Source organism: Prionailurus viverrinus, chromosome B1 (assembly GCF_022837055.1).
Source record: "Prionailurus viverrinus isolate Anna chromosome B1, UM_Priviv_1.0, whole genome shotgun sequence".
Classification (NCBI taxonomy): Eukaryota; Metazoa; Chordata; class Mammalia; order Carnivora; family Felidae; genus Prionailurus; species Prionailurus viverrinus.
The window spans coordinates 114,741,543-114,754,593 of record NC_062564.1 but is presented as its reverse complement, the minus strand read 5'-3'; the positions used below and the strand labels follow the sequence as shown (position 1 = coordinate 114,754,593).

General features: G+C 35.7%; 1 protein-coding gene across 1 annotated transcript in view; it reads right to left on the bottom strand.

Moving 5' to 3' along the window:
- COL25A1 (collagen type XXV alpha 1 chain) overlaps positions 1–13,051 on the bottom strand; it is a 471,130-nt gene that overhangs the window by 25,412 nt on the left and 432,667 nt on the right. Inside the window, exons 22-28 of the mRNA XM_047856433.1 lie at positions 10,733–10,756; positions 10,076–10,120; positions 6,601–6,645; positions 4,028–4,108; positions 2,793–2,855; positions 2,100–2,150; positions 84–110 (exon numbers count right to left, since the gene is read on the bottom strand). Of these exons, the coding sequence (XP_047712389.1) occupies positions 84–110; positions 2,100–2,150; positions 2,793–2,855; positions 4,028–4,108; positions 6,601–6,645; positions 10,076–10,120; positions 10,733–10,756 (336 nt within the window). The remainder of the gene's footprint in view (positions 1–83; positions 111–2,099; positions 2,151–2,792; positions 2,856–4,027; positions 4,109–6,600; positions 6,646–10,075; positions 10,121–10,732; positions 10,757–13,051) is intronic.

Here is a 13,051-nt window from a genome sequence, read left to right as displayed (position 1 = left end):
TGGGACAGACATGCTTCCGTCATGCTTCTCCACGATTAACAGGGAAACAGAAATCCAATAATCAAGGGATTTTTTTGGATTACCTTTGGTCCAGGAAGTCCATGAGGTCCCTGAAAATGAAAAACGCAGATTTTAATTAAGAATTGATTCACTATTTCCTAACAGAAGTGATTATTGTATAGAGTAACCAAAGAGATGTAAAACAAGAATCTTCTTCTTGGAGCTATAGCTAGAGGCAGGACAGTGGATGTTAACACCTAGTGAATGTTCCTTCCAGCTCTTGGACGGTTCTGTAATTGGAAATTCACTAACAGCAATTTGTTCTGCTAAATACCTGTGAGAGGGAGGAATATGTAAGAAAAACATTTTAAAAAAGTATTGTGAACCCACACTACTCCTATTTCTCAAATCCATATTTTCGTAAAATCTAGGTGGAACGTGTGACATATTTTGAGTTACACAGAATAGAGATAGGTCCTAAAATACGGAAATTTGCCAAAGAGAAGTCCTGGTGAAGGGAAGTACTTTTCCCGTTACTGAATCCTCTAGACCCAAGAAGAATCTAAAGAAAGAAGGAAACGAGGAGATTATAGTCAAGTTTGGGACCCTGTGGCATCATTAATTTAAGACTAAGGAAAGGATTCTATCCACAGAGCACTAATCATGATTAGTTAGAATGCATTTGTTTTTACGAAGACGAATTCTTCAAGGCTTTTGTAACAGTTGTTTACCAATGGAAGGAAGTTATAACGCATACATGCATTAGGGCTTTTCTCCTGTATTTTGTGGAAAATCTAACCATAGAGACTAATTAGCTAACCTAAACTACCTAAAGGTTACTGTGGATTGCTTTAAACCTTTCAAGTTATTTGAATTAACTCTTTGGAGAGAGGAGTATTTAAACACCCAACAGCGAAATCATACAACTGTAGGAAAAATTTTTTGTCAAGCAATATACAAATATTTGTTATATATGTCTGCATTGGAATAATATTTTCCCTTTAGGTAAGCAGTGGATAAGCATTTTCAGGGAATGGCTGTTACTTTATCAAGTATTCTTATTTTATTTTAGTAATGGTTAAAATCCCTTTAAACTAATCAATTTTATGATATGAATAAGATATAGCCTTTAAAATTTTAATCTTCTAACTTAAAGTGGAGGGAGTATAAAAGAAAGCCAAAAGTATGTCATTTGCTTAATTCTTAATGAACAGTTTAGTATTAAGAAAATAATGTTAATTATAACTATTTCATGATATGAAATAGAAAACAACAGTTAGTAAGAAATAGATGATTGGGTCTGGGGCTCTGCTTTGCAGCTTAGATCATTCCAGTGATGTTCCAGGGGGAAAACATGACCCACAGTTTATTTAATCTGTATGACTAAAGGCATAGAGTTTATTGAGATACCTTAGGGACGAATGTGACCTTAGAGGCTGCCTGACTTGTACCCATCCTGCCCCAGTCAAAAGCAGCTGAAGCACTCCACCTTCTATGTTCTAGCCTTAACACTACCGCCATTAGGTGGACATTTTGAGAATTACACTGGCTTAATGGCTGCCTTCCTCACCAGATAGTTCTGTGAAGGCATGGCCATTGTCTGAGGGATACTTGCGGTGAACACTGGATCCACCGGAGTACCATAAAAGTGAAAAGAAAAAGAAGCAACAATATATGTCATCTACAATTTTTCTCATATTATTTTATAAATGTGCCTATTAAAATCTCATTAAAATGTTTCAAAGTTGGTTAGACACATTCATTAATGGCTACAATTATTAATCCTGTTATGCTATGAATGGCCTAAATGGGTTGGTTAAGATGATTTTTTGACGTTCATACTGGAGGTTGGAGTCAAGCTTGTCAAATCTATCCTTGATTCTCCTATCACAAAACTACTCTATCTCTTTTCAAGAGACGTATTTGGGAATGAAGGCCAATACTGTAAAGTCAGATATCTCAGAGCACCTCGTATTTTCTGTTCATTCTACAGAGAGCAGCCCAAAATACAAGCTGGCTGTTGTGAGGGATGTGTTCATGTTTTTCTAGTAGCATACTCATAAATACATGATTACATTTTGTAGAGAAGAGAGGCTTACCATGGGGCCTGGTGGGCCATGGGGGCCTGGTGGGCCTGGTGGGCCTATGATCTGTACGTCCAAAAAATAAACATGGATTTGGTTACTTCATTTAGATAAGGCAGTTTGGCTTGGATCTTGTGCTAGGGTTCTGCTAAGGCCATTAATAGCTGCAGAGGAAGAAGGATACTAGAAAAAGTGAGGCATTTGATTCTTTACGTTTAGAAATGCCTTCTTGAGAACAGCAACAATAGCAAGAAAAAACTTTAAAAAAATACAGCTGTTTTACAAAAGCCAGAATAAATCTAAAGTACATTAAAAGAAAGGACAGCAATCATCAAGAGATGCTATAATATCACAATCACTATTAAACTCTCCAATATTTCACTGAGCAGCATCAGGGCTCTGGAGGGGGGAAAAAAGTGTGCTCTGTAATCACAAAGCTCTACCCAAAAGTGTTATGGGAAAACCATTGATTTTTTTCTCCTTAGGATTAGACAGTCTCCTAAAAAACTGCTTTTAACTCAGACTTCTGAGACACATTGTCTCTCATCGTAAAAGGCCGACAGACATTTTTTCTATAGTTTGACAAACTAAAAGGTTCACAGTCTCTCTACTGTTGATAAGCCATCTGGCACAGATTGAACTTGGTAAATAATAGGCCTGTTTTAGAGTTCTTTAGTAACTGCGGAAGTTCAGCCACCATCAACTTACGGAAGGACCCTGAGGACCTGGTAATCCAGAGTCTCCTTTTTCTCCTTTCATTCCATTGGCACCCTACAAATAACCGGTAAGAGTTGAGTTGGTAAAGTTGTTTCCAAAGTATAAGAAAACAACTGAATTTTCTCCCCAAACCCATCATCCTTTTGAAATTTTTATAGTCTTATGCACATAATATATAAAAGAAAGATTTATCCCCTTGCATTTTAGTCTCAAAGAGCAAGCTTCTCCAAATCTCTAGGACTGTGGGTGATATGTGAAATACAATTTAAAGTAAATAAAAACTAGGTTAGGTGTGATTGGTTAAACTTATACATTGTTATATATATCAGATTATAAATGTTGTATTTTTTGTGGTGGTGCTCACTTTAAATAGCAAAGGTCAGTCTTTTATTGACATTTATATACTTCCTTGTTTTAAAATAGGCCTAAGGCAGTGAAGTCTTCTATATTTTTTGTTTTAATCTCACAATTTAATTACTGAGGATGAAAATGAAGTTTCAGGGTTCTTAGCTGAAAATAGGGTTAACAATACTTATCTCTCCATTTCTTTTACATTTTTAAAAATTTTCCTTCCAAATCCTCAGTAAAAATTGTGGGGTAAAGTCATAAAAACACCATTCCAGTCACACCAAGAGAACACTTTTTAAACAGTAACTTGTTTTAAAAGTGCCTTATATTTTTTAGTTTGTTAATTTTTAAATTATGGTTTATTTAAAAATGATCAGTTGTCACCATCTGATGCATACTAAATTGAAGTGATCAACTCTATCTTTCTATCTTCTATGAAAATAATTCAGGAAAACATGAAGGTTTATTTTATAATTCACTTGGTTAGATGCTTTAAAACTTGTTTTAGTGCCACAGTTGGAGTAATTAACCAACAATACCTCAAATATTTAAGAATAAAATAGTACATGAACCACTAGATGAGAATGCAGGTAATCATAAAACTCTTTTTTCTTTTTAAGTTTATTTATTTTGAGACAGACAGACACAGTGCGAGTGGGGGAGGGGCAGAGAGAGGGAGAGAGAGAATCCCAAGCTGGCTTTGCGCTGGCAGCACAGGGTCTGATGTGGGGCTCGAACCCCCAAAACCATGACATCATGACCTGAGTGAGATCATGAAACCAGGAGTCAGACATTTAACCAACTGAGCCACCCAGGTGCCCCTCTTTTCTGATTTAATTTATCTTAACATGAACACATCCTAAAAAGTACAAACATACCGGTAATCCAGGAAGTCCGATTCCTCCTTTTTCACCTGGCATACCTGGGTCCCCCATGTCTCCCTTTGAGCCTTTAAGTCCCTACAAATGATACAGTTTACATGGAACAATCACACTGAAACTTGATAGTAACATCCTAAGGAAAACAGAATTCCAGATCAATTTTGTCAGTGGGTGATCCTATGCTGAGATGATTCTGATTTTCACTGCTAGAGTTATTTCTTATAGCAATCTTCTACATTGAATCAGTACTATTTCCTCATGTAACAGAAGGGATTAAACCCTATTACTTAGGCCATTTAAGTATGAAAACTATGAATTTAGGTGTTAACATAATTTCTCCTGATTCTGTATTTTTACCTGGCAGTTAATTCAGTATCACTGGTCCTGAAAACAATGTAAGGGACTGAGTTCTCAGCAGTACAATACACATTTTGAACCAGGACTAGCGTTATAAGATCAAAGGCTCAAATAAATTTCTCCCATCCCCATCCACCACACTCTCCTACCCCTCTTAAAAGCAGGTGGAAGTTTCAATCACCATCAGTTTTCAATGGTTCAATATACAGAAACATAAATAATGTAGGCACCAATTATTAAGTGCCTGGTCTTTAGGCATCAGAGTTCAGTCAAGCTTACAAATGTTTCAACTTTTCCACAGTGTTCTTATTTTATTCTCATGACATCTCAATGAGATGATCCATGATGCTTTAAAAAATTTTTTTAAGAGAGAGAGAACAAGCAGGGGAGAGGGGCAAGGGGGGCAGGAGTGAGCGAGAGAGAGAGAGAGAGAGGGAGAGAAATCTTAAGCAGGCTCCACTCTCAGTGCAGAGCTCAACTCAGGGCTTGATCCCAAGACTCGGGATTATGATCCGAGTCAAAATCAAGAGTCGGATGCTCAACTGACTGAGCCACCCAGGCTCTCCCATGATGCTATTTTTATTCTTCTTTTACAGTGAGTAAATAGATAGATGTATATTTTGAATGCTAACAAATCTGAGTTTTGTAATAATAACACTGAAGTGGATTTTTATTGTTAAGTATTTTCATCCAAGGAGCTTCACTATCATATGACCAGATGGCCCATTCTTGGGCAGGGATGGTGACAGTTCTGGTAGTAAGGGGCCCCTGGCTGCACAAACCTATTCATCTTTTCCATACCCAAACCTACTTACAAACAGTAGGAACGTGTTTTTTCTTTACTTATACCTATTTAATAGCACTTAGTTCAGAATCACTTGCTAGGTGGGTGAGTGGATAGGTGCTTGAGTGGGTAGTAGATGGATCTGATTAATCAGCCCCTGGTTGGTTTTAGGAATCTAGTGATGGAGAGTAGCAGGGTAGCCTGTCCTTGCTACTGGAGTTAGTAGCAGAAGTAGACCTTGTGAAGCGTATAGAAAAAAACCCCAGCTACTATGCATGTAGGGACCATGTAGTATCTTTATGCATGTTAAATTAATTATTTTTAATGACTAGCATTGGGGATACAACCAGATTTTTAAATGCTTATGTGATCTCTGGTTAATAATAGCATATCATCAGAAGTGTCTTTCTTTTTTTAGCTATCACGTTTATTTTATGTGACATTATATTACTTTAATATACAACTCTAATATTAAAATAACTCTTGAATTTAATTTTCTTACCTAATACTATCTCCTGAGAAGCATAGTTCACTAACTGTATCAAGAAACCTCTTGAAAAAAAAAAAAAGACCTCTTGATTTCTTATGATTTTCTTGATTTTAGTCATTTATTGGGTAAATAACGGAAGCCCAGAAAATATCAAATATCTTGAAGCTAACCATTGTGATTTGACTCTGAATTGAGAGCAGTGTCCATATTCTCCTTAGTCAGAGTCTTTCTGACCAGAGGTAAACAACAGCTTAGAGGCCAAATCCAGCCCAGGGATTATTTTTGCACAAGTTGAATCTTTGAGAAAAAATTTAAGGGGTGTTCAGATTAAAAAAAATCTGTGACAAAAACTGTATGTGATCTGCAAAGTCTAAAACATTTACTATCTGGTCTTCTATGAAAAAGTTTGCTAACCTCTGATTTAAGGGAAACCATTGGAGATACTGACATGTTCTGTGGAAGCACAAGTGCCCCACTTGTTTCTGTATTTTCTAGTGATCTTGAAAATTAGGTGTAATCTTTATTTGGGAAAAAAATATTGTCAAAATAACACATGTAAGGAATATCTAATTTTGTGGAAACTTTTGTTGACTGATTATAATCTTGACCTGTTAGCATTCACTTACAAAACATTAGGCTATTCTTACTAAATTGGTAATGATCTTATAAGTCTAATAAAAATTCACAGAAGTGTCACTGGTAGATTGGTAAGGAGTATTAACACAAAATGTCATATCGCTGGTCTGTTTCTGCAAAGAAAACTAACGTCTAATTTAAAACCAATTGCTTTTTAGAGTTAATATAGTCTCTACAACAGATGGTGAAAAAAGAAAGAGGGGATCATATGTCAACACTCATGTCTTTTTGGCTCCAAATCTATAATAAAAGTAGTGATCCATAATGATGCTTTAAATGACAGTATATATCTTTGAAAATTACCTGCTCTCCATCAACTCCTGGGATTCCTGGAGATCCTGGCTCTCCCTGTTAAGATAAAAAGTGATGGCTTGTCTCCATTCATCATTGGTAAATAAAAGTGATGCTGGTTGGTAATAGTACAATTTGACTTTTCAGCAAAGGCATCATAACCCAAGAACACTTTGTTACATCATACGCATATCAAAACTAAGTGAAATAACATTTTCTTAAAGATTACATATAACAATACTTATATGTAGCTAAGATCCAATGTTTTTATTTTTTTCCCCATGTGAGATTCAGGCTAAAGGAAAAAATGGTGAAAGAAAACTGGTAGAGATAATTTGAAGGTTGACTGTACCCTGTAACAATAACTTATAAGCCTCAGTTAATTTTTTTCTCCTTAAAAAATCTGTATTATTTCTCTTTATTTTTATTTTCCAACTTGAGAAAAAAGCAAAAAACATAAAAGTTAACTTAAAAATCAAATGCAGTATTTTAACTGGCACCATTTGAACAGTGGATACAGATTCATAATTGTGAATGTGCTATTTCCAGACATAATCAATTAGATAATATCTTAATCCACATAAAATTACTTTTGGGTGAGTTCAATTACCTATACTATGGTAGGAATGAATTAAAGTTTACTATTCATATTATGACATTTTAGAAACCCTGACAACCCAAAATCTATTTTATCTTAATTGAAGATGACCCATTAAAAACAAATTTAAGCAATGTGCTAGATATTTATCCAACCAACAAAGGTCCAGTCATTTTTCACTTGGAAAGGTACTGAACAAACAAATTCTTTGAAAGGTAAGATATTATTTTAGATCAATGAGTCACTTTTGCAGATCCCATTATAAATATGCCTGATTCCCACATGGTGGAAACTTTGTAAAGTCAGCTCTCCTGATTGTGAGTGGCCTGCCTCACAGACAGATTTTCAAGGGAGCTGACTTGACTGTATTTTTTTAGAAAGGCTTGTTTGATGATGTATAAACCACAATAGTGAAATTGTTAGAGATCTTTTCCCTGGTAAAAACTTTAAGAGCTCTTGGCCACAGCATGAAATTTGAGCTTTCCAATTAAAGAAAGCCTGACAAACAAATGCATTTAAAAAAAAAAAAGTGGGGGTGGGGGAAGAAAAAGTCTTTCCTTACTCCTGATTTCTCACCCTTTGTGGTAGGAGCAAAGTTTATTTTGCCACAAACAAGTCTGCTGAGGTTGGATGCACCTGGCTAAGCCTTAGTTTCATTCAGTCTGAATGCTTGTCAGCACTCTGGGTCCAATAATGATTGTTTTGCTAAAGCTTTTACCTTCAAAATGTGACCCGCGAGTGTTTAAAAGAAAACAGAACTCATGAGTTATGAATTTATCTTTCACTCATCAAATGTAGTTTGTAAAGAATTACTTGATGTGTAAGAAGTCAAACAATCTTTGTTTGATAAAGAGAAACACTAATTGAATAGGCTCCCATTCAGTCTGAGGCTGAGTCCCTAGTGCAAATGGGTTCTACACTTGACTTCGGCTGCATTTTCTGACTCTTGGTCATAGGCACATCTCACCCCTGTTATCCCAACCTTCTCAAGGAGAGATCAAGGAAAGCATGAAAGATTGTATCAGTCAGCCCAAGATCTCAATTACAAGATCATTGTGCAGTGTGTGGGGTGGGGTAGAGTGACAGCATAGTGGGAAGGCCAGCAGGGATGAGAGGTAAGGGAGTATGACTAACTCCCTCCCACAGCTCACTTGTCAAAACACTCATTTGGCCAGCTTCCTCCCGTCTTTCATTTTCAGCTCAAAGTCATCCTTGACTCTTAAGACTGAGAGGAGCCTTCCTGTATGGACATCCATAGCATGCACTCATCAAAGCACTTACTCTATTTATTAGTAATTGTGCCTTTACTTGCCTCGCTTCTGTTCTAAACTGTAAGCTCCTTCTTGAAACCCCTTGCTATATTCAGATATCTCTGTTAGATATTAGTCTTTATTATATAGAGGCTCAAAAATTACTTACTGAATAACTGAATTAAAAAATGAGTAGCAATTAGATTATAAAACAAGGGGAGGTGTATATGTTTTAACACTATTATATACCCTTCATGGCTAGGTGGTTCTTTTTGCCTCTTTAGGACAAGGGATTTATACCCTTAGGGTGGCTATAGGTCTTTGGGCTTTAAAAGAAGAGTAAAGTCCTAGGAGTTTTTGAGGTGTGTAAAGAAAGAGGTATGTGTTTAACACAGAAGCAAGGAATTTAGATCCTGGTTGACTCTACATAGAAGAAAAGGGAATATGCAGATTCACCCCTCTGTTGTCTAGTCCAGCTCACCAAGATATGAGAGAGCAGGGATCCAGGCTGACTTGCTTACCAGGAACAAAGACTGTGTAACTGGAGAATTTTTGTGTTCTATCTCTTAGGGCCCAGAATGTGATAGAGAAACAGAAAGTTAAAAACCCAAACCTTACAATAATGTTATACATGATAACTGTTTAAAATTAGGGTCTATGTTCTAAGTATATCTTCTATGGGTAAGGACCTCAGCAATATTTTTTAATTTTTTGTAATAGAAAAATAATTTTCCATGTGTTAGCTTTCTGTTTTTAAGTATCTTAAAGAGTATAAAAGCTGGTGTGTGTGTGTGTGTGTGTGTGTGTGTGTGTGTGTACATGACAGACTCAGCAAATAAAGTGCTTTGAAAGGCATCAACAAAAGATGGATTTCAAAATCACTTGAATCTCCTACAAAAATCCAGTGATGAAAGTCATATTTCAACACACATGGCTCAGTTCTAAAAAGTGAGAGACAATGGCCATGTGTTACTTGCTCAAATTTGGTTAAATAACTAAATTTAAGTTTGGAGGGGTAAAGCTGAAACCACCGACAAATCTGAGATATAATCAAGTAATTCTAGGTTTCTGTTGTTCATAGTTGGTATGTTTCATTAGATAAGATGCAAATGGCAGAATGAATAAATACAATGGGATTTGTTATAAAAAGTGGTTGAAAAATGATTCCTCAAATTTTCATCTGTGAATGCACCATGCTAAAGCTTCTCTTATTATTTTTACTACAAAAAATTAAAGGGAAAATCTTTTTTAGTGTTAGAATAAATTTTTCTTCAATCCTCCTGTATATAAATATTTTCCTTTTTTCATATACTACATTTAGTGGCTCTTTACCTTTATAATTTCTATAAAACTTGTTTTTCCCTCATTTAATATTCTGTTTTTCTCAATGTCCTCCCTTTAAATTTAATGCTAGTCTTATTTCTCTCCCTTCTTACCTAATTTTCCTTTTTTTTTCCCTTTCTGATTTCCTGTCCCTTCAGCCCAGACCTCAGTGTCCATTCTTAGCTGCCTTAAGCAATATTGATGATCTTAGCTTCTCTAGTATTTTCTAAAAATGATTTTTCAAAGATACATATATTTAAGGTGGGATTCTCTGTACCATAAGTGGTAAATGGAAACAAGTAAAATAAAGAATGACCTTTGGCCCTTGTAGTCCTTGAGGTCCAGGTGGTCCAGGGGGACCCTAAATCAAGAAAAGACAAAGTTTTAAAAAGCAGCAAATATATGTATTACAATTTATGCTTTAAATAATAAGTACACCATATACTTCCATTATTTCTGTCATAATCAAACATCCCCCAACATTAATTTGCAATGGGGACAAATTTCACCAGTTATGTAAGTATAAAAACTACCTACTTCTGTGCAAAACTATCAATACATTTAGGCAAAATAACACTGAATATGCTTTTGAGTTGATTTCATAACATAATGTAAAATTGCTGTTGTGTTCCACATTCATCTCCTTGGGATGAATTAGCATGCTAATACTACCTGTGTTTCTAGACACCTAGCCTCCCCCCACACACAAAGGATTTGATTTCCCAAACAGTAAAGAACACAGCCACATTACTGTAAGACTAAAAACTTTTAGAAAAATAACAGTAACTTTTTTGGGGGTCTTTTTCACTAAGCAGACAAAGTGGTTTAACTGGGGCAAATGTTGTAAAAGTTATTAATAAGGAGACATAAAACTAAATATCAGACAAAAACAATTGCTACATTAGTACCATTATCATTGGCATGCATCAACACCACGAAGTCACAAACCACAGAAATCATGCATGGGAGTTACCGTGACAGTTAAGGTGGTAATCCTCTGTTGGGAAAATGTATTGACAAAGACAAAGTTACCTATATTGTGTGCCAAAGTACAATAATACATTTTTGAAATGATCAAATTCCTTGAATGTGTTTTGGCAAGCCTGATGTCTTATAAGTTATTGAGAAGATACTGAGAACATATTAACCTATCTTTAAATGAATATATACACAATGGAGTACTACGTGGCAATGAGAAAGAATGAAATATGGTCCTTTGTAGCAACATGGATGGAACTGGAGAGTGTTATGCTAAGTGAAATAAACCATACAGAGAAAGACAGATACCATATGGTTTCACTCTTATGTGGATCCTGAGAAACTTAACAGAAACCCATGGGGGAGGGGAAGGAAAAAAAAAACAAGCAAAAAAAGAGGTTAGAGTGGAAGAGAGCCAAAGCATAAGAGAATCTTAAAAACTGAGAACAAACTGAGGGTTGCTGGGGGGTGGGAGGGAGGGGAGGGTGGGTGATGGGTATTGAGGAGGGCACCTGTTGGGATGAGCACTGGGTGTTGTATGGAAACCAATTTGACAATAAACTTCATATATTGAAAAAAAAATAAAATAAAAAAATAAAATTTAAATGAATACAATATAGTTATAAAGATTTTGGGGGTGGAGTCAGACCTCCATTCATTCCCTGATAAAGATTGTTTTTAAAACTATTTTCAGATTTTTCTTTTTAAAAAATCTTTGTGTAAAGAAAAAAGAAAATGTCAAAACTTTAATTCACTTGATTAAAAAAATGTCTGTAGCTAAATGGTGTACAGTAGAGGTGTGTTGGCATAATTGTGACCTGAGAGACTGCTATTCACGAGAGTTCCATTCTAGGGCACTTAAAGTAGAGAAAATGGAAATGTCCAACTGTATGTGTAAGTTTTTTTCTTTTTTAGTCTGTAGCTTATTTGTTGCATTATAATTAGCTTTTTTGGGTGCTATGGCTAAAGACAGGAGTTGACATGGAATTCATCCAGTTTCTTAGTGTGAAGCACTAGAGTACTATAACAAAATGTATTCTGTTAAAGAATGAATCTCCACAATATCTGACCCTTAATCCATGAACCATTACTGCACTAATGTTTTCTAGTCTAGGTCCTATGCGAAGAGTTCTGTAGGGCCCATCACCACGTGACTTGGTCATAAAGGGAGCACATTTTCCATCAGGGACTCTGCTCAAAGAAACGTTATCCAGTTACGTGTAAACTTGTGAATATCAGTTTGACACCATCCCTTTGTTTTCCACTCCTCCATTCCCATTTCTGATTCAGGTTGCCATTGTTGCTGTTGTTTATTATTGTTGTTGTAAAAAATAAACTTAATATTACTGATCTTACTTCAAACACTTGAATCTCTAGTGACATGACCTCATCATTCCGTAGAAAACGATATATTTATGCATGCGTACAAATGGTTTGTATCTATGATAAAATCAGTCGTGGTCATTGCAGCTTCATGGAAAACACAGTAGGAAAGAAACCACCAGTGCTTCTAAGACAAAAGGCAAAGTGGTCACATACTAGGGGCAAGTTAAAAAAAAATATCAAGGCCTATCATATCTGTGTAACATAAGGTACCACTTACTTTCTCTCAAGGGATTCATCTAGAGCAAGAGTCAGATTTATTGCTATGAGAAAGCTACTTCTTTGCCCCTGTAAGTAGGCAAGTCATTTTTAAAAAGGCTATTAGAGAATTATAGAGTAGAAATAATTTCTTTATCATTATTCTCCAATCATATATTTTTAACTACAAAAAATCCTAAAAGAATCCTAAAATTTTAGAAAGGGAAGAGAGTTTACAATTTGAGCTCTCTGAGGTTTTCCAAATGTACCGTATTTGAATTCATTTTCCACCTGGACACAAAACTAGTTTGCTTTTTTTTTTTTAAATGTAAGGCTAACAATGTGTTTTGTAATGAGTCGCATAATAAAGGCATATTATTAATGGTAACTGAACTATCTAACAGATGGAGTTTACGTGATCTTGTTAAATAACTATATTTTGTGAGACCTAACAGTTACATAAGGCAGGTTACATCCAGGTAACAAGAAAAAAACAAATGACAAACTAAGCTAAGCTCTCAACAACATTTTTACCACCATCCTGTAGCACCTGTGTGCGGGCACACAGAGACATCCTAAAGATATTGGCTCACTCTGAATTTCTTGTATCTGGTTCCTCCACTCTACACCTATGGGAACTCAGCAGGGTTCTCTCTTGAACTCCACGAATGATTGGAAAACCAGAATTTTTGGTAGTGATGAAGAAAGACACGTTGTTTTCTGGTGAGGCACG